At 44.9% G+C, this 22,292-nt stretch overlaps 1 protein-coding gene across 10 annotated transcripts in view; it reads left to right on the plus strand.

Moving 5' to 3' along the window:
* Sply (Sphingosine-1-phosphate lyase) overlaps nt 1-22,292 on the plus strand; it is a 707,429-nt gene that overhangs the window by 194,662 nt on the left and 490,475 nt on the right. For all 10 annotated transcript variants that reach the window (XM_075884539.1, XM_075884541.1, XM_075884540.1 and 7 more), the window contains one exon: nt 10,284-10,535. In XM_075884539.1, coding sequence (XP_075740654.1) covers nt 10,284-10,535 — 252 coding nt within the window. The remainder of the gene's footprint in view (nt 1-10,283; nt 10,536-22,292) is intronic.

A 22,292-nucleotide genomic window follows, 5' to 3' on the forward strand; every position in this document is an offset into this window, starting at 1 on the left:
TTGAAGACCCGCAAAGTTGGCTGGAGCCATACGATCGAGTGGCCATTTTCAATGCCGAGACCAGTGAAGACGAGCTTCGTCATGCGTACTTCGCCTTACAAGGTGCAGCTCGTATATGGTTCGAGAACCAAGAGCAAACCCTGACAACATGGGACACATTCCACACAGTGTTCCTAGCTACATTCACGAGCGTCATATGCAAGTAGAGAGCCGAAGCGTTGCTTGAAACCTGTTCGCAGCTTCTAAACGAAAACGTGACTCTCTTCGCGGAAGAGATAATGAAACTATTCCGGCACGCTGACCCTGATATGCGTGAAGACAAAAAGTTTCGCTTCCTCATGTGAGAAGTAAAGCAGGAGCTGTTGGCAGGTCTGATGCGAAACCCACCGTGCACTGTTGAGGCATTCATTTCCGAAGTGACAACGATTGAAAAGACACTGGAGATGCGCACCCGACAATTTAGTCGCCGCTCTACGCCAGAGCACGCAGAAAGGCAAGCACTCTGGTCCGACGGCCTACACGAGGCTATCCGAGCGATCGTTTGGGAGGAGCTGCGCAAGCTGTTACCCTCAGCGCAGCCTCAAGTGGACTTGAACGCCGACATATTCCGCGAAGAAGTTCGGCAATCGCTTGGAATGTCCGACGCTCCACAGCCTCATCTGCAAGCGATGAGCTACGCTGCTGCAACCGGACGCTTTGCTTCCCCCTTTATGCCCACGTCAAGAGGCCGCACCGTCGCAGTTTCACCGCCGCCGCTGACGCCATATCATCCATCCGCCGGTCAACGCAACGCTCAGAGAAAAACCGTCGTGTAGTGTGCCCTTGACCACCGACCTCTCTGCTACCACTGCGGAGAAGCTAGCCATACCTACCGCTCCTGCCAGAGGACTGTGTGGCTTTGCCATAGATGCACCACGTCCACAGCGGGGGGAAAGACCTCGCCAACTAATTTGCAGCAGCGCAGTGAACACCCAGAGGATCTTCTCGTCCGTCCGCTATCACCTGGCCACTACATGTCGCCTCACCTCACCGCCGGCCATACACTGGCGCAGCCTGGGGCCGGTCTCCTAGCCCTTATCCGGGAAACTAAGGGCAGCAACCGCTGGAGGTGCGGTTGCTGTTTGACGAACTGCCAAAGATCTTCCGCCAACGGCAACGACGTCGCGACGAAACCTTAAGAACCCGCCACAACACGAACGTTGCCCTGACAAGAAAACTTCAGGGCCAGAAGGCGACTTGATGACGCAACGTCGAAGCAGCAGTACAAACTGCCGTAGCCAAGATGCGACACTGCGATCTAACTGCAACGCGAGAAAACGAATTAGCGACCTCGACGTCCTCATCGACGGGCACAGCGTCACAGCTCTCATCGGCACCAGAGCCGACTATTCCGTCATTAGTGGGACATTAGCCGCAAAGTTAAAGAAAGTTAAGACAACTTGGAAAGGCCCAAAAATCCGTACAGCTGGAGGCCAACTAGTTACACCAGCAGGAACCTGCACAGCCAGAGTCACCATTGCCCGTTAAATTTAATCTGTAAGCTTCGTCGTACTGCAGCATTGCTCGAGAGATGTCATTCTTGGTATGAACTTCTTAAGGCTCCATGGTGCCGTCATTGACCTGAGAGCAAAGTCCATAACACTATCCACAAAAAAAGCACTGCCGCCGCACACGTCGTCAGGAAGGCACACCCTGAATGTACTGGAAGACCAAGTCACCATTCCTCCTCGCTCCAGCATTTCCGTCGTCTACAGACATGCAAGGCACGTTGGAGGTGATCAACACCTCTTGATCAACCGGGAAATTTGTGTCGCCAGAGGAATAGCTGAGCTGCGAGGAGGAAGTGCAAGAGGGATGCTCATGAACTTGAGCAACGAGTACAAGCACGTGAGCAAATTCACGACAGTTGCCTACATCGAAGAGATACTGGAAGACAGCAACGCTTTCGTCCTCGCCGATTTCGCCGAATTTACCCCAACGACAAAACCCTTCCACCAGCATTCGACGTTAATCCGAGCATTCCGACGCATAAACAAGAGCACCTCGAAAACTTGCTCCTGAAATACAAGAACTGCTTTTTGTCATCACCGAGAATTTGACAGACCCATGTCGCCAAACATTGAATCGTAATAGAAGAAAATGCCAGGCCACTCCGTCATTGTCCCTACAAAGTCTCGATGCGAAGCCATAAAGCAACAAGTCGACGAAATGCTCCGCGTCGACATTATCCAGCCTTCAAAGAGTCCATGGGCCTCACCGGTGGTGTTAGTGAATAAAAAGGATTGAACACTATGCTTCTGCGTTGACTATCGCCGACTCAACAAGATAACTAAGAAGGACGTATACCCTTTCCCCCAAATAGATGATGCCCTTGATCGACTCCACAGCGCCAAATACTTTTCATCGATGTACCTCAAGACAGGGTATTGGCAGATCTATGTAAATGAGAGAGACCAAGAAAAAACAGTGTTTATAACCGCAGTCGTCCTTTTCAAGTTCAAAATCATGCCTTTCGGTCTTGGCTTGGCACCTGCGACTTTTGAACGCATTATACACCGTGCTGGCAGGACTGAAGTGGCAGACTTGTCTTGTTTACTTGTACGATATGTCATGTTTTTCTCAAGCTTCGACGAGCACCTTCGACGCGTTGAAGCTGTACTTCAAGCCATTAAGACTTCTGGACTCACCCTGAAGCCAGAAAAGTGCTGCTTCGCGTTTGAGGGACTTTTGTTCTTGGGCCACGTGAGAAGCAGGTCCGGAGTAAAACCTGATCCGCAGAAGACAGCCGCCATCGCTGCATTTCCACCGCCTGCCGACAAGAAGGCCGTGCGTCGATTTCTCAGCCTGTGCGCCTTTTACAGGCACTTCGTCAAAAACTTTGCCCCCTTCGTCGAGCTACTCACTAACTAACTAACCTTACGAGAACTGACGTCGAGCTCAAGTGGGAAACGCGACAGGAGGAAGCATTTGGGGAACTAAAACGACGCGTACATATGCCGCCGATACTTGCACACTTCGAGGAAAACGCCGAAACAGAAGTGCACACTGATGCAAGCAGCGTAGGACTCTGTGCCATCCTTGTGCATAGAGCTGATGGACTGGAAAGGGTTATTAGTTATGCTAGGCAATCCCTATCCAAGGCATAAAGCAATTATTCCATAACAAAAAAGTAGTGCCTTGCCATTATCTGGGGGATGTCAAAGTTTCGTCCTTACCTCTACAGCAGGCCCTTCAGTGTTGTGAGCAACCACCACGGCTTGTGTTGGCTAGCTAACTTGAAGGACTCTTCAGGTCGCCTTGCCCGATGGAGCCTGAGACTGCAAGAATACATTACCGTCATTTACAAGTCCGGTAGAGAACACTCAGGCGCAGACCCCTCGTTACGAGTCCCCTGTCAACCCGCCATTGCCCGAAAAACCTGAATGACAACTGCTTCTTGTGAACGATAATGGCGGACGACTTTGCGGAATGCCAGCGGGCTGACCTGGAACTTGGGAGCCTAATCGAATATTTCGAGGGCAAGACCTCCATTGTTTCGATTGTATTAAAATGGGCACTGACGTCGTTTTCACTGCGAAATGGCCTTCTTCAAAAGAACTTCTTGCCGCTGCGAGCCAAGTACCTTCTTGTGGTGCCTTCAGCTGTGCGACCAAAACTCTTCCAGGCCCAGCACGATGATACAACGGCAGGACACCTTGGTGTTTCCCGCATGCTCGCGAGGATACAAGAAAGGTACTATTGGCTTCATGTTACCGCCGACGTTGCTCGTCACGTAAGGACATGCCGACACTGTCAGCGATGTAAGATGCCGCTGACAATGCCAGCAGGCTCTCTTCAGCTGATCGAACCACGTCGCCAACCATTCTAACAGATCGGGATGGACCTACTGGGGCCATTTCCGACGTCGAATTCAGAAAACAAATGGATCGTCATAGCTACTGACTACCTCACCCACTACGCCGAAACAAAGGCCCTACCCATACGTAGCGCCGAAGAGGTAGCCAAGCTCTTCATTAAGAACATCATCCTTTGTTATGGTGTCCCAGAGGTTGACATCACTGATAGAGGTACGGCCTTTACTGCTGATTTGACTCGAGCGATCTTGAGACATAGCAAGACAAACCACTGCCGTACCACCGCCTACCACCCACAGACAAATGGTCTCACCGAGCGGCTGAACAAGACAATCGCTGTCATGCTGGCAATATACATCGATGTCGAACACAAGATGTGGAACACCATTCTTCCGTACGTGACCTTTGCGTACAACACGGCGGTGGAGGAGACGACGCAGATATCTCCATACAAATTGGTCTACAGAAGGAGCCCAGCAACGACACTTGACGCCATGTTACCCAACGTGACGGACCAAGAAAACCTTGATGTGAGTGAGTATCTCCAGTGCACCGAAGAAGCCCGACAACTCGCCCGCCTCCGTATCAAGAATCAAGAGACGACCGACAGCCGCGGTTACAATCTTCAACGATTCTTCGTGGAATACCAGCCCGGTGAACGTGTTTGGGTGTGGACATCAATACACCGACATGGACTCAGTGAAAAGCTTCTGCGATGCTACTCGGAACCGTACAGGGTGATTCGACGTCTCGGCCCACTCGATTACGAGGTTTATGTATTTATTTATTTTTAAATACTGCAGCCCCATTATGAGGCCATCGCAGGAGTGGGTACACAGCAAGAAATAATAAAAAGGTACAAAACAAAACAGCTGAATACACAAGTACAATTGGCAGATCATAGAAATACAAAAATTTTACAAACAGAGTTATACAAACAATGAAAGGTTTACAGCACACGGTCTTTTAATGCCTTTAAAAATTCATCCTTCTGCAAAGACCGAATGTGACCTGGTATGAGGTTCCACATTTCAATACTTCGAGGAAAAAAGGTGTATTTGAAGAAATCAGTACGAGGATGAAACACAGATACATTAAGTGCGTGGCTGTTTCTGGTGGATGATGGTTTGGCAAGTGTTATGTAGTTGTTGTGTGGTGAATATTGCGGTGAATTAAATATTGAAAAAGTTTCAGAGACTCGATGTCTCGTCTTTTAGTAAGTGATGATAGACCAAGCTGCGCTAGATGGCACGATGGTGAAAAATTACGATCATAGCGTCTGTAAATGAATCGAATAGCTTTTTTCTGGATGGATTCAATGCGTTTTATGTCAGTGATTTTATAAGGGTACCATACAGTGGCTCCATACTCAAGGATCGGTCGTACGAGGGTTTCGTATGTAAGCAGTTTTGTTTCCCTTGGGGCTAAACGTAGTGAGCGGTTAAGGTATCCAAGTTTCTTCAGAGCCTTGTTGCATGTTGTATCGATGTGACTAGACCAAGATAAGTTAGTAGTGAAAAGGAGACCAAGGTACTTATATTGTGAGACCCGCTGCACTACATAGTTATTAAAAGAACAATCAAACACAGATGGGGTTTTCTGCCTACTGAAACACATAGCAGCTGTCTTTTGAAAGTTAATGCTCATCTGCCAATTTCGGCACCACCTGCAAAAGTTTAAGAGCGATGTATGGAGTGTATGATGATCATCAGGTGAATTTATTACGTGATATAAAACGCAGTCGTCAGCGTAAAGACGAATTTTAGTGGAAACTGTGTCGGGTAGGTCATTTATATATAACAGAAAAAGTAATGGACATAGCACGGATCCCTGGGGCACTCCGGAAGATACACGTGCTTTAGATTAATGGAAGGTCTTAAATGATACGTATTGGCTACGACTTGAAAGGAAACTTCTAATCCACTGAACAAGCAATTGGTTCTTTAGTAAGAGATTGAGTTTATATAGAAGTTTTGAATGGATGACAGTATAGAAGGCTTTAGAAAAGTCTATGAATAATGCGTCCACCTGAAGACCTAAGTCAAGAGCTATAGATATGTCAGGAGTGAATTCTGTTAGCTGAGTTATGGTACTAAATCCACACCGGAAACCATGTTGTGCATTGGACAGAATATTGTTAGTTTCGAGAAAATTGATGATGTGTTTCAAGACAATATGTTCCAGTAGTTTGCATGAGTGAGAGGTTAATGATATAGGCCTGTAATTTAATACAGATTGCCTACTACCTGATTTCTGGAGTAGAAGGACTTGTGCAATTTTCCATGATGATGGAACAGTTGATGTTGATAATGATTTGTTGAAAATTACTGACAGGTATTGGCTTGTCCATAGAGAATAGCGATGATATTACTAACATTGTCTGGGCTAGACGACTTTTTTGAATCAACATTTAAAATCAAATTTAAAACACCTTCTGTAGACACAGAGACATTATCAATAGAAACAAGCGAGGCATGAAGTGGAGTGTAAGAAGAAATTTCGTGATTATCCTGAGCAAAGACAGATGTAAAGTATTCGTTAAATGCATTGGCAATGACCTGTGGCTGGCTAGTAGGAGTTTCACTAAGGACGAATGTACTAGTAGAGCATTCCTTTGGCGAGATTGAGTTCCAAAATTTTCAGGGGTTATTCTTAACCATATTTGGCAAGGTAAACGAGAAAAGAGTCTTTAGCAGCATTTATTTTCGTACGAAGTTCCTCCTTCACTGTATTGAATTCAGCTCTACGCAGGGCATTGCCATTACGACTTGCATGTCTTAGTCTTGATAGTCGACGCTTTAAATGCAGTATTTCTCTTGTTATCCATGGAAGTTCAGTATTTTTCTTTTTAGTTTTTAGTGGTACATGTGTTTCAATACATTCTATAACAAGGTTTTCAAAATAAGACACCAAACTGTTGACATTACCAGTATAGCTAAGTTCTTTAAAAATGTCAAACTTGCTGCTTAAGGTGTCAATTATAGACACATCGTCAGCCAGGCTATAATCACGAAAAGTTGTATATTCATAGCGGCATTTCGGAACTGTGCAATTAAGAGAGATTAGTACACCTTTATGATGAGAAATACCATTAATGACCTGAACTGTAAACCCCCTTGTATACAGTAAAGCACTGAGAAAAACGCAGTCCAGTATAACATTGTTCCTTGTGGCATCAGTGACAACTTGTTTAAGACCCAAGTTTAGTGAAAAATTAATCACCTTTCTACAAATTGATGAATTGGTGCCCAAAGTGGAGAGCGATGGCCATGAAATGCCAGGCACATTAAAGTCTCCCATGCAAATTAGGTTACCTGAAGAAAAGCCTTTTTGTTGTATAAAACTACTGAGTACTGTGAACTGATCTAGTGATGAACCTGGGGGACGATAAAATACACCGACAATTATAGGAGAGTTCGCTATATGAACCTTGCACCAGACTGTTTCAATATCTGCAGGTGACTTTAATACAGAAAAACTTAAATCAGACCTCAAGAAGATGGCAACGCCGCCACCTCGGCCATGCAGTCGATCAGTACGATCAACATTGAACCCTGGTGGAGTAATTTCAAAATCATATATGTCGCCATGAAGCCAGGTTTCCGTGACGCTAATAATGTGAGGACAATAGGTAGCAAGCAAGTGTACAAAATCGGGAAATTTATTAGTGAGACTTCTGGCATTTATATTGAGAATACACACCTTATCATGATTCGGTCATTTCGTAAGAGTGGGGCGTTTAGAAGACTGTTTGGTGGATTTTACTAATGAGTTGGAAATACTATCCCAGTCATACCGCGCATTATCTATATATACATGATCGTACCTTAATTGCATAGTGAAACCGTCATTCCTAAAGGATGCAGTGGCATCCCATAGTTTTTGGCGAATAATCCGTATGTGTTCAGAGAAGTCCTCCGTTATACGCATGTTAGAACCCTTCAGCTTAAAGCCATTCTTCACCACCTTAATCTTTTCGCGGAAGTCAAGAAGTTTAAGAATGACCGGGCGAGGTTTACTACCAAAGTATCTACCGATCCTGTGGAATCGTTCGATCTGCGGAAATACAACTTTAAGTATGTCTGAAAAAAAGTTCGACAGACTGGCCTTTAAAGAATCGCCATTTTCATCTTCCGATTCCTCCAGACCGTATATGTACTTTAACTTTACAGACCGTATATGTACTTTCAGCTTTAAGTATGTCTGAAAAAAACTTCGACAGACTGGCCTTTAAAGAATCGCTATTTTCATCTTCCGATTCCTCCAGACCGTATATGATAATGTTGTTTCTGCGCGAACGATTTTCTAAATCATCAGGTTGTCTCCGACGGCATCACAAACTCTCAACGACGCCGATTGCGACCTGAAGTCGTCTGTGTTGCGCGCCTCAAGCCGTTTTATGTGCATAAACGAACTGAAAAAGTGTATTTTCTTGTTGTAATATTGCTGTATCGTAATTTATTGCTTGTGCTTTCTTGCATTATTGTTGTACTTTCATTTTCTATTACAGCATTGGGACGATAAGTTTTTCAGAGGGGGGACAATGCCATGTTCCTTTCTCAAGCTTTGATATCGCCCCATTGCACTACCTTCACCACAAACCGTACTGACGATATTCGAGAAGCTCCGAGGCTGTAGTGGATTATTTTGTTGAGATTATGCCCACGTCGTGGGCATTTTAGATTATTCTGGAATATACGTCGCTGGTAGCGATGACTGAACAGATGTATATATATATTATCAATTTGTGATAAGTCTGGTTGCTTTATCAGCATTGAGTATTAGCAAAAACCACTGGAACTTTTTGTGTTTATCAGAAAGCAAAAGTTTTATTTACAGTGGTGTTTGACCTTAGAAATCTGCTCCAAAACTCCAAAATTCATTGCTCCGAAATTCCAGTTTTACTGCTCTAGAGCTGCTTCAAAGCAGCATTATTTTTGCTCCCTGAGCTGCTCCAAAACACTGAAGCCTGCATCCATCCCTGGTTCCATGAGAGTTCTATCTCTTGCATATTAGTGGCAGTGGAGTGTACATACAACCTGTACTTTTTTTATGTCTAAATGCTGATTCGCTATCAATAATTTGCCAGCTTTTAATTCTTGCTCACATCGGTAAAATACCGTATCTTTCTTCATCTTAATTTTAGCAGCGTACTGAGGGAAGAGGACTAAAAAGGAAAGAATGTGAACAACACATTCCTTCTTAGTCCTCGTCTCCCAACGCGCTGCTAAAATCAAGATGAATGCTTGGGTCTTATACCAATCTTTATGAATGCCTAATAACCAATTCATAATGAAAACGTTCACTAGGGAACATATTAGTTGAAGTTGTGAGAATCACACTCATCCCGCGAATAATATGACACGTGCGGTGCACCAGTGATGAGCATGACGCACTCATGGGCATTAAAAGTGACAGCAGTGGTGCGGGAAGGGTGTGCCCCGCAGGTGCCAAGGTTAAGGCCGAGTGCAGTTGTGTCGTGCAGTTTTTTTAGTTATTCAAGTTCATGTTATTAAGCATTTAATTTTCAATATCTACTGGTCAGCATCATTCACTTGGCAGCAGCAAAGTGTATACCTTTTGCATTCTTCTCTGTATTAAAGCAACTTGAAGGCACCTTCTTTATAATCTACGTTTCAGTTTCAGTTTCAGTTTTATTGAGCATTTTCTTCACAGAGTTGCGAAAAAGAAAACGCAAGAATAAGAGCAAAAAGCTGCTATGTTAGCAGCTTGACGAGGCTCCTACCCCTTTTCACTTGGCATTACAAAATCCGCAGAGCACAAACATGAAAAAACAATTTGGCGTCGATTTTCAAAACTTCAAGAAATTAGAAAATGCATCAAAACTACATCAGTTTCAGGTTTACATAAAATAAGCAAATCACAAAGAGAGAAAAACAACAAATAAAAAAGAAAACAGTGTACGGTCAATCATGAAACAATGCACACGTTGCTAAACGGCTACCAAAGCATTACAAAATGATTATACGACGTTTACAACACTGGGTATGCGAAAAGCACAAGTTTTGATGCACAAGGGAAACACTGACGAGTGAAATGTTACATGTTTTACTCGTAAAAAAAAAGCAACGAAAAAAATGTCAAAGAAAGCAAACATCATAGGATGCCATGTTACACACGAGCACTATTATAGGATGTTTCTTTTACATATAGTATTTTAGCCGGACAATTAGAAGAAGCTAAACTAAACGCCGTCATTCTGGATGAGAAGATTCTTAAGTTGCTTTTTATCTATAATAAAGATGTCGATGTTTTTATTTTGATGATTATTTATGATATTGTTGTCAAAAGTGTTCGATTTGCTTTTTGTTCCTGTGTGCTGTGAAGACTTGTTCTTCATCTTTCTTTACTCTCAATTAAGTGAGTGAAGTTTTCACGTTTATGAACAAATTGATGCTGCATGTGCAGGAGACCATACTCGAACGGATGGCAGAGAATGATTCGCTCTCTCACGTCGAGTGGAAGAAGGGGGTGGTGTCCGGCGCCATCTATACAGAGCACGACCCGAAGCTGGAGGGCCTCATGGTTTCGGTCTACGAGCGACACCTTCGCTCGAACCCACTGCATTCAGACGTGTTTGTAGGCGTGCGCAAGATGGAATCCGAGGTGATACGCTGGTGCTGCAACCTTTTCCATGGAGGACCCGAAAGCTGTGGATCAGTAAGTGGCATTTGTCATGCGAGGGTGCTGCTCGTGAAACTCTGACCCATAAATTGTCAATGGCCATCTATACATGCATAACATGCATGTATAGTCACACTAGTGCTAGGAAGACAAGTAGCAGAAATTATTCACTGGGATGCGCCTTTCTCCTGCAAGCTGACTCGGATGGTGCCCGTCTCCATATTGACTACAATACAAAACTAGACAGTATCGCGGTACTATATTTGGATACTTTGGAGTATCTGTGTTTCTCTATTGAGATACATTTGCAAAATGTATCTGTGCCTCAGTAGCGAGATTTAGGGTGTATCGATTATATTGCAATACTGCACAAGACACGGGTACTTTTTATCTGAAATGAGCTGACCTGTTTCTAAGGGGGAGAGAGAAATATTTGTGCTATACCAGGCCAAGACACTCTGCTGCTCACAGTGGGAGGCGGTGAAGGGTTGTCTGCATGCACAGAATGACCAACCGCGTGGTCGCACTGTAACGGCAGAAGTGCTAAGGTAGTCATGCTCTGCCATCTTGAGACAGCTGCCGCACCCCTATCTTTTTTGGGGAGCAAGTCACTTCGCAATCTTTTCATTAAGCATGAACTGACATCTCAATGACAACCTATTCAAGAAGCTGCTATTGCTCAAATGCACAGGCACAAAATATCACGACCGAATAGCCTCTGGCGTCGATTCTCAGAAACATTCATATATCATCTGCAAAATATCAACAGTGAATATAGCTGAGAAGGTATTTTAAAGGAATTTCAAAGTTTGCATGAGCCCTCGACTCGATCGTGCCATTTGACACCCCCAAAGGGGACCCTTTGGGGACCCCCTACCTCCCTCACGTCACCACGCGGCAGTCAACAAAATAAGTTATGGTGACGTCATAGCCGTCATTTTTCTTTTGCCGCGTTCATTCAGGTACATAGTTAAAAGCTCTGAAAAACTTCGAACTGACAACCCTGTGTCGTTCTGAAATGCGGTTGCACCATGCTTATCTATATGCTCTTGAATACACAGCATAAGTTGACTATGAGGCAAGGAATAGTTAAGGTCCTTTACATCAAATCAGCATGCCATGGAAATGAGCAGCCGTGGAATCTCATACTTCACTCCGAAATTTGCCTCTCTTTTTTCACAGAGAGAAATCATTTTGTGGAATTCTGCTTCCACGTTAGTTCCAATCTCTTCCAGCTTAGTGAGCACTTAGTCAACCTGCTCCAAGGCGACATTCATGCCTATGTATGACCTCCCACAGGGGCGCCTGCGCAAGTAGGCATTTGGTGTGTAGCGACACCACGGACCCGAGCTAACAGGGGAGTTTTGACTCCCTCCCACGCTTAACCGTGTGTAGCTGAATTGTGTCAAAAGGGGATCCTGGGGGTGGAGCCAATGCTGGGTGATTGGACCTTTAAGGCCCCCCAGCGGCGGCAACACACCCCTTTGGCCCCGGCTTCACGTAGACGGCACCCCTGGGCTGACCCACCCAGGGGAAACCGTCAGTCGCCTTTTCCTGTCTCTCCCTCTCTTCATCTTCGTCTTTTCCTCTCACTTTCAATCTTTCCTGTTCTCTCCTCTCTTCAATTTATTTCTGTTTTTCCTGGCGGCAAGGGTTTACCTTGTGTGGCTATCCAAACGAGGGTAAACCATATTAAGTTATAGTAACTGCGTACTGCTGGCGTTGCGCAGACATGTCTACATGCTCTGCCACGTCCTCTTGTTGGACTCTGTGGTGGGTGGTAGGCGCCGTTACCGAAAAATCCACATTTTCTCATGGGATCCTCGACTCCCTCTCTAACTGATCGTGCCTCGAAAAGGGTACGCACCGACGCAACTTCACTACTTTGGCCCAAAAACAGATAAACTTTCCCAAAATACCATGTCCTCCACTGCGAACAATCATCTATAAAAGCTAGAGCAATCTCACCCTTCCTTGTGGCCAAGTGCTTGGCAGAGACTATTGGAACCGGTTATAAGGCCACGAAGATGGCAAGTGGAGATTTGCTTCTCGAATTAAAAGACAAGGAACAGTACAATAAACTCTCGCACCTTGTAGCCTTTGGTAACATCCCTGTCTCTGTGAGCGCACACCGTACCATGAATACAGTGAAGGGCGTGGTATTGGACGAAGATTTGATGACACTGAGTGAAGAAGAGCTCCTTGATGGATGGAAGGACCAAGGTGTAATACATGTCCAGCGCATCAAAATCAGACGTAACAACAACGAAATAGCGACAAAGCACTTGATACTCATCTTCAGCTCAACCACTTTACCTGAGACTCTCGAAGCTGGCTCTTTAAAACTCCATGCCCGACCCTTCATTCCGAACCTGAGGCATTGTTTCAAATGCCAGCGATTTGGTCATGCATCCCAGAGCTGCCGAGGGCAGCTGATATGTGCTAAGTGTGGCACAACCGGCCACAGTGCTGATGAATGTAGTCATGACGAGATCCTCTGTGCTAACTGCGAAGGTAGTCACCCCGCATACTGCAGAGCGTGCTCAGCCTGGAAAAAAGAAAACGAAATAATAACTATAAAAGTTAAGGAAAATATCACATTCAGGGAAGCAGGACGACGGATCTCGTCATCATTGGCACTAAAAACACGTTTCGCTGAATAGTGCAAAGAGGGGCGGCACTACAAAGGCCTTTGGCAGTAGCCCGGACCACGCCTAGCGTGCCGAGGCCAACGCCACAAGCCCCTACGGCGGGAGCAGCCAGCGCTGCCCTGCCCACATTCAGCCTGTCCACACCAGTGACATCTACAAGCTCTGGCAGCAGCCAGGGCAATCACGAGGCCAAGGGTGCCTCATCAACCTCCAGCTCGGTGGGGACAAAGACTTTGTCGATCGAGGGGAAGTGTAAGCAATGCGCAGATCGCTCTGTAGAGCCTCGTAAGAGGCTATGGTCCAGTGCCTCGCAAGAGGCTATGGACACCAGTTCAAGCCAAACGGCGCTGGAAGCGCCGAAGGAGCGGCGAGCTTCTCTCGACCGCCCCAAAAAGAACAAACCGCCGATTACAGGGCCTGACAAAGGCCCTGTAAAATGAGCTAATCTCAGACTTCTCTGCACACAGCGCTTTTTCTTTTTTTCCACTATGGACAAAATCGTACAGGGGAACGTAAGAGGAATACTTAAAAATTTAGATGATGACCAAGAACTTCTGAGTAAGTTTAACGCGAAAGTGCTATGTGTGCAAGAAACACGTTCAACTCCCAAACACAAGGACTTCCTACGGCTATATATTATTTTCCGAAAAGAACGAGAGGATGCTGTCATACCATCTGGCGGTGTGGCCATTATAGCTGATCGAAGTATAGCATGCCAGCATTTGAAGCTCCAAACAGCCCTTGAGGCAGTGGCCATTCGAGCTGTACTTTTCATTAAACTCATTACCATATGCTCTGTGTACATACCACCGCATCAACAGCTACACAGACGTGATCTAGAATCATTAATAGATGAACTCCCAGAGTCATTTCTGATTCTAGGTTATTTTAAGGCACACAATGTTCTGTGGGGCGATGCTCACTGTGATGCGTGAGGACGTCTCATTGAACAGCTCCTTTTCTCTTCTAGTTTATGTCTTTCAAATATAAAGGAGCCTACGTATTTTAGCCTTGCAAACAACACGTACTCCTCCATAGATCTTAGTATTCCATCACCGTCCCTTTTACCATTTTCTAAGTGGAACGTTCTTAAAAACCCTTATGGGAGTGACCACTTCCCAATCATCCTGAGTGCGCCGAACAAAGATCAACTACCCCCGCAGGTTCCTCGATGGAAGATTGACTCAGCTGATTGGGAAGGGTATAGAACTCTTACACACATGACATGGACTGAGCTGTCTGCCCTGACCATAGATGACGCTGTCACGTATTTTACAGCTTTTATACTTGATGCCGCATCTAAATGTATTGCCAAAACAAGCGGCATGTCTTCTAAACGGCGAATCCTATGGTGGAACGACGCATGCAGGAAAGCACAGACCACTCAGAACAAAGCACAGGCGTTGCTTCGAGATTCCCCAACAGCAGAAAACCTTGAAAATTTCAAGCAGGTCAAATCGCAGGCAAAGAGAACGCGTGGACAAGCTAGACGAGAGAGCTGGACAAAGTTTATATCGAGTATCAACTCATACACAGATGAGGGAAAAGTGTGGAATAAGGTAAAGAAAATTAAGGGCCAATAAACGTATTCCCTGCCACTAGTGAATAGCCTCGAGGAAGCTTGGAGGATCAAGCCAACTTTCTTGGCACACATTTCGAACACATATCGAGCTCCTCACACTATTCCGAAACCTTCCAGAATTACAAGCGCGAATAGAAAAACAAAAGTTAGAAAGAAAATCCGCAAGAAATGAGGCATATAATGAACCATTCTGCTTCGCAGAACTGCGAAGAGCACTCAGCTGCTGTAATACATCTACCCCAGGTTCTGACAACGTAACGTATGCGATGCTGAAGGAACTACCCTCCGAAACTAAAAAAACCCTCCTCTCTCTTTTTAATCGCATATGGTTTTCAATTGTGATCTCCTCCTCCTGGAAGCAGGCTGTTATAATTCCAGTTTTGAAGCAGGGGAAGGATTCCTCTACTGTATCAAGTTACAGACCTATAGCGTTAACAAGCTGCCTCTGCAAACTATTTGAAAAAATGAGTAATTGCCGCTGACTCCACTACTTAGAAACAAACAAATTGCTCGACCCATACCAGTGCGGGTTTAGAGAGGGCTGATCTACCACCGACCATCTTACACATATCAAGGCACACATACGTGGGGCTTTTGTTCATAATCAGTTTTTCTTATCTGTGTTCCTTGACATGGAGAAGGCCTACGATACTACGTGGAGGTTTGGAATATTGAGAGACCTCTTACACATAGGTATACACGGCAATATGTTCAGTGTCATTGAAAGCTGTCTGATCGTACATTCTTTGTTAGAGTGAGCAATGTTCTGTCCCGAACATTTGTACGGGAAACCGGAGTGCCACAGAGTGGGGTGCTCAGCTGTACGCTCTTTATTATAAAAATGAGTTCTCTCCTTCTGTACATTCCACGTAATATCTTTTATTCAACATATGTCGACGATGTGCAGATAGGTTTTCAATCGTGTTCTCTTGGGATCTGTGAGCAACAGGTTCAGCTTGCCCTTAACAAGGTATCCAAATGGTCTGATGAAAACGGGTTCAAACTGAACCCACAGAAAGCACCTGTGTCCTTCTTTTCACGAAAAAGAGGCTTGCACCCTGATCCTGAAGTGGTCGTTAAGGGTGAGCGTCTACCCGTAAACACAGAACATAAGTTCCTAGGCATAATTTTAGATGCGAAGTTAACCTTTGTACCGCACATAAAACATCTTAAAAATAAGTGCTTGAAAACAATAAATATCCTAAAGGTGCTGTCACGAACAACGTGGGGCAGCGACAGAAAGTGCCTCATGAATCTGTATAGAAGCCTTATACGCTAACGCCTTGAATATGGGGCAATAGTCTATCACTCTGCCACGCCAAGCGCTTTGACAATGTTGGACCCTGTTCATCATCAAGGCATCCGCCTGTCCACAGGCACCTTTAGAACAAGCCCAGTTAAAAGCCTTTATGTGGAATCGGACGAGTGGTCACTCTATATGCAGAGAACATATTCTTCCGTCATATATTTTCTTAAAGTAAATGCGAACAGTGAGCAACCCGCATATTCCATCATTAACGCCCTGTCCAGCTCTCAACTTTTTTGCAATCGGCCCGCAATGGCATGCCCTTTCTCGCTGCCTGTTAGAGACCTAGCTGAAGAAACAAATGTCCCACTGCTTGAATACCACCTCAGCCCCTCCGCTCTGCGGCTCCCGCCATGGCAGTGGCAGGTTATAGACTGTGGCACATCTTTCGTAGCTGTCACAAAGCATGCCTCCCTCATACACATTTGGATGTATTTCTTAGAGCTGCAACATGAACATGACTGTTCAGAATATTATACTGATGCATCAAAGTCCCATACTGTCGTGTCCTATGCAGCAGTCGGCCCATCTTTATCAAATGCCGGCGTTCTGTCCACCAGCACAAGCATTTTCACAGCCGAGGCTTACGCGTTATTCGTAGCGGTTTAACACATCAACGAATTGAATGCGCCAAGGGTAGTTATATACACAGACTCCCTGAGTATCGTAAAAGCGTTGAAAAATCTAAAAAAAACACAGAAACCCTGTAATTATATCCCTCTATTCAATACTCTGCGCAGCCTATGCTTCCAAGCAACATATCGTCAAGTGCTGGGTGCCAGGACACCGCGAGATAGAAGGAAATGTGTTGGCCGACCAGCTCCCCACGTCAATCAACGGAAGCACTGCCTTCACTTCACTTCACTTTATTTTCCTTAAATACCTTGCAGGGGGTATTACATAAGGGGTGGGGTTAATATAATAGTGGCTACATACAAAACAGTGGTTACATACATTTACAAGATAGTGACTACAATGCACATACAGTATAGTGGCTACAATACACTTATTGAGACATACCAAGTTTTATTTTTTTCGGAAAATGAGGATAAGCAGATAGTTTCGACGATATCGCGGGGCAGGGCGTTCCAGTCAGCTGATGATCGACAAAAGAACATGTACATCCCCCCTCCCAGATCACACAACGATTGTTTTAAGTTCAGTTTCTTTCCGCGGGCGATCAGTGAGTGGAACAGGCTGCCGAATTCCACTGTCTTATCAGAATGTGTACCTTCCTTCTTGAAGGGCCTAAAGGATGTCGTGTATAAAGACGTATAGTTTATATTTTGCTTATCCTATGTCCTCAAGAGCAGAGTGCTTTGGCTATTTCTTGTCATTCATTGTCATGTATAATAAAAGTTGTATAGGGAGTACCTATTTTTCTGTATGTATATTGGTTTTTTTCCACCCCTGTTATAGCCCAAATAGGGCTGACAGTATAATAAAATGAAATGAATGAAATGAAGAAAGATTGAGAAAAAGTCGTAGTGTGGCTGCGGGGACGAGTAACTTGTAAATGGTGCCCTGTGCGCAGAGATGTGCGCGGTGGCGGGGCCCGAATATATGGGGCATGATGAAGTGAGCTGTGAAAAAACTTGTGAAAAAGGATTATTGAATCGATGCTGCACCGGGACGATAGCGTGTTCAAGCCAGACTCAATTTTTAGTTGTGATACGCTGGTATAATATGAATAAGATGATTGAATGAACCTTACTGCACGGTTCTGAATGGTTTCTAGGGCTTTGATAAGGTATGTTTGATGAGGTGACCAAATGGGAGAAGCGTATTCTAGCTTTGGGAGTACGAGTGACTTATATGCTAGAAGTTTGACATGACGTGGTGCATGGCGGAGATGGCGTTTTAGGAATCCAAGGGTTTGGTTGGCCGAGGCCATAACGCGTGCTATATGAGGTGACCAATTTAAGTTATGGGAAAGGGTGATACCAAGGTACTTAAATGTACCTACTCTTTCTAATGAAGTGTTAGCAATAGTGTGGGGTGTGCATAATGGCTGTAGGCGGCGAGTAAAACTTATTACCTTGCATTTGTTGGGGTTCAGGGTCATCAATCATTTGTTGCACCAATCTTGAACATTGTTAAGATCGTCTTGTAAAAGGGAGTGATCGGCATTGTTAGTGATTGGTTGGTAGATGACACAATCGTCAGCGAACACTTGGATTTGAGAGGCGACATGTAGAGGGAGGTCACTAATATAAATAAGAAATAGCAGTGGACCCAAGACGCTACCTTGCGGGACCCCATATGTTACAGGGAGGGGGCCGGAAATGGAATTATTGACATGTACTGACCGCGATCGGCTAGTAAGGAATTCATTAATCCAATGAAAAATGTTGGGATGCAAGTTCAACTCTGAGTGTTTAAGTAATAGCCGTTGGTGGGGTAACTTATCAAATGCTTTTGCATAATCAAGAAAAATGGCATCGACCTGTTTGTTAGTATCGAGGTTGTTATGTAAGTCATGGATGAACATGGCAAGTTGCGTTTCACATGAGAGGCCCTTGCGGAATCCATGTTGAGATGTGTGAAAAAAGTTGTTGGTGTCAAGAAACTGCATGATATGTGTGTAGATGACATGCTCCATTATTTTGCAGGGTACACTGGTCAGGGAAATCGGTCGGTAGTTAAGAGGAGATGTTTTGATGCCTGATTTATAAATTGGAACGATCTGCGCTTCTTTCCAGGCGAGAGGGATGCTACCGGAAGAAAGAGACTGCGTGAAGGTTAATCTGAGATAGGCTGCGCAGATGTTCTTGGTGTTTTTTAACACTTTCAGATTGATATCATCTGCCCCAGATGCCGATAAAAGTTTAAGCTTTTCAATTATGGCTATTATTCCTTCCTCGCTGAAATCGATTGCTGACATAACATCCTGGACAGGGGGGTGGGGTACAGGTAGAGGAGCATCAGGTTCAGTGGTGAATACAGATGAAAAAGCAAGATTAAATACCTCAGCACATTCTTGTTCAGGAATCGTAATGTCATTATGGTCGGTAATGATAACAGCAGAAGGTGGCTTGGGACTCAGAATTTGCCAGAATTTTTTAGGATTGCTTTCCAGTACACAAGGTAAGGTATCATAAAAGCAGTGCTTGTCACGACGCATAGCTGATAAGTAAACTTTCTCAGCTACGAAATATTTTTCCCAGGCCACAGCACAATTTTTTTTCCTTGCCAAGTGGAAAAGGTGTTTTTTCTTATTTTCTAGAGATTTCAATTTCCTGGTAAACCAAGGTTTGTTGTGGTTGGCTTGTACCGATATAACTGGGATATGGTTATTACCGAGTTCAGTAAATTTTTGTTGGAAGATCAACCAGTTTTCTTGTACTGTGTGGCAATGAAAATCGGTGCAAAAAGTCAGGTAATAAGCTATTAGCTTATTCAGATATCAGCTGCCCTCGGCAGCTCTGGGATGCATGACCAAATCGCTGGCATTTGAAACAATGCCTCGGGTTTGGATTGAAGGGTCGGACATGGAGTTTTATATAGCCAGTTTCGAGAGTCTCAGGTAAAGTGGTTGAGTTGAAGGTGAGTATCAAGTGTTTTGTCGCTATTTCGTTGTTGTTACGTCTGATTTTGATGCGCTGGACATGTATTACACCTTGGTCCTTCCATCCATCAAGGAGCTCTTCTTCACTCAGTGTCATCAAATCTTCGTCCAATACCACGCCCTTCACTGTATTCATGGTACGTTGTGCGCTCACAGAGACAGGGATGTTACCAAAGGCTACAAGGTGCGAGAGTTTATTGTACTAACGTGGTTGCTTGGGTGAGTTGGTACGACATGATTCACATAAAAAACAGCGCCAAAAAACGAGAGACAAGAAAACGAAGGAGACAGACAGTGGCACTGTCTGTCTCCTTCTTTTTCTTGTATCTCGTTTTTTGGCGCTGTTTTTTATGTGAATTTATTGTACTGTTTCTTGTCTTTTAATTCGAGAAGCAAATCTCCACTTGCCATCTTCGTGGCCTTATAACCGGTTCCAATGGTCTCTGCCAAGCACTTGGCCACAAGGAAGGGTGAGATTGCTCTAGCTTTTGTAGATGATTGTTCGCAGTGGAGGACATGGTATTTTGGGAAAGTTTATCTGTTTTTGGGCCAAAGTAGTGAAGTTGCGTCGGTGCGTACCCTTTTCGAGGCACGATCAGTTAGAGAGGGAGTCGAGGCATCGTAGTTACCTTTACCATATAAGTGTATTGTTTTATTCCATGATTCTTGTCTTGGCAAGGTAAAGCTGAAGACTGCATTGATTATTTTATGGTCGCTAATTTCACGAAGGTAAGACATCGAAGAGAGGCTATTTGGGCTATTGGTTAGTATCAGATCTAAAACGCTGGCCGAATCCTGAGTGACGCGTGTTGGTTGCAATACAAGCTGACTTAAATGGAAGTTAAAGCAAAGATCGAGAAACTCGTTATCATTTTTGTTTGGTGACGAAGGCGGATTTCAAACCCAGTTTATGAGAGGGAAGTTAAAATCCCCGAATAACAATACCTGAGCGTTAGTATATTTTGTCGTGAGTCTGTCCAGGGCGCAGCTAAGCTTCTCAGTAAAGCCTGTATCTGTTCGCGGTGGGCGGTAGCATACACCAAGTAATATGGTATGAGGAGGGGAGCGAAAGAGTAGCCATAATATTTCAAGGTCACTGGGCGTATGAACAAGGGTGCAAGGCAAGGTATTACTGACGGCAATGAGCACATCACCGCCTCTAGAGTTCTGGCGATCTTTGCGGAAAAGCTGAAAACCGGGAAGGTCATTCATGACCTCAGTGTCAGATACATCAGCAGTAAGCGACGTTTCAGTAAGTATTAAAAAATTACATCTAGATGAGAGGACAATAATAGATACGATGTCGCGTTTAGGAAGAAAACTCCGTATATTAGTAAATATTGCTGAAATAGTAGTGCTTGAGCGCATTGATTTCGGGCGCTGAGATGGCTGGCAGTGATGTAGCAATTGCTATCTAATTTGTTTAACACGTTTGTCAGCGTCGTCGCACACGTACTTCCTGGATCCTATAAACAAGGTTTTATAACGTAGAGAAAAGGCGACAGCTTTTTCCTTTGCAAATGCAAGAAGGTGTTTTCTGGCATTTTGTACGGCGCGGGAGTAGTCCTGACCAATTCTGTAGTTACTGCTTTTTAGCTTGCGTCTGTTAGACAGGATTTTTTCTTTGGTTTTGTAGCGAGCAAAATTCGCAATTATGGGGTGGTTATGGTTAGTAGAGTGGCGGCCAAGTCGATGCGCACGCCCAATATCCTCGGGAACTACGGGTAAGCCTAAGTGATCTGAGCAAAAGTGAATAAGCTTTTCTTCTATCTTTGGGGCAGATTCTGAGGCACCTGGGTCGGGAATACCGAAGATGATTAGGTTGTTGCGGCGGGCTCGATTTTCTGCGTCATAGATCCGCGATTCTATGTCTGAGATTACACGGGTTGTCTCGGTTGCAGCAGATGTGATGATTGCGACCTGTTGTTGCAGTGGTTCAATGTGTTGACAGTGGCTCTCAACGGTATTCATTCTTCTACTAAGTTCAGCTATAGTACTGTTAGTTTCGGCAAGTTCACTTTTTAGACCCTTCAGTTCGGCTATTGGCTGCGGTTGCCCTACTGAGAGTTTTTTCAATTCAGCTAATATAGCATTAGGTTCCGGGCCGTGGTTAGTTTCAGTGTTGCCCGACAGTAAGAGAACGGTACGCGAGACATCGGTACACTGCTCAATAATCGATAATGGACACTGGGGGCTCGGCAGCAGCACCAAAAACAAGTCGCTCGATTTCTTAGAGTAAAGACTCAAAGGCTGACTAACCTGCATGTTTAAAAGTAGCATTTTAGGCGAATGTCTCGTGGCACAGCCGCCGAGCCCACAGGTGGGCGCGCCAGGGTGTTGTTCTTTTATAGTCGACGTGGCGATTGATGTTGCTGACGTAGGCTTCTCCCAGGTGGCAACGGTTGCAAAATCCATATCAGGTGACGCTGGCAGAAAGGCAGGGGTGGTTAGCTTATCAGCTGGAAGAGCACTCGAGATGCGGCCAAAGAATGGTTGCACACAAGCAGGAGGTGCGTGCAAGATGGCCGTGGTAGCGGGCAGAGCTGCGCAGATCACTGCGATGGCAAAGACCTGCATGTTGAAAAGTAGCAGTTTAGGCGACTGTCTCGTGGCACAGCCACCGAGCCCACTGCCAACTCTTCAGTTGCTGTCCCTATAATGGACCTAGAACCAAACATACGGAAAA

Source organism: Rhipicephalus microplus, unplaced genomic scaffold (genome assembly GCF_043290135.1).
Source record: "Rhipicephalus microplus isolate Deutch F79 unplaced genomic scaffold, USDA_Rmic scaffold_34, whole genome shotgun sequence".
NCBI classification, from domain to species: domain Eukaryota; kingdom Metazoa; phylum Arthropoda; class Arachnida; order Ixodida; family Ixodidae; genus Rhipicephalus; species Rhipicephalus microplus.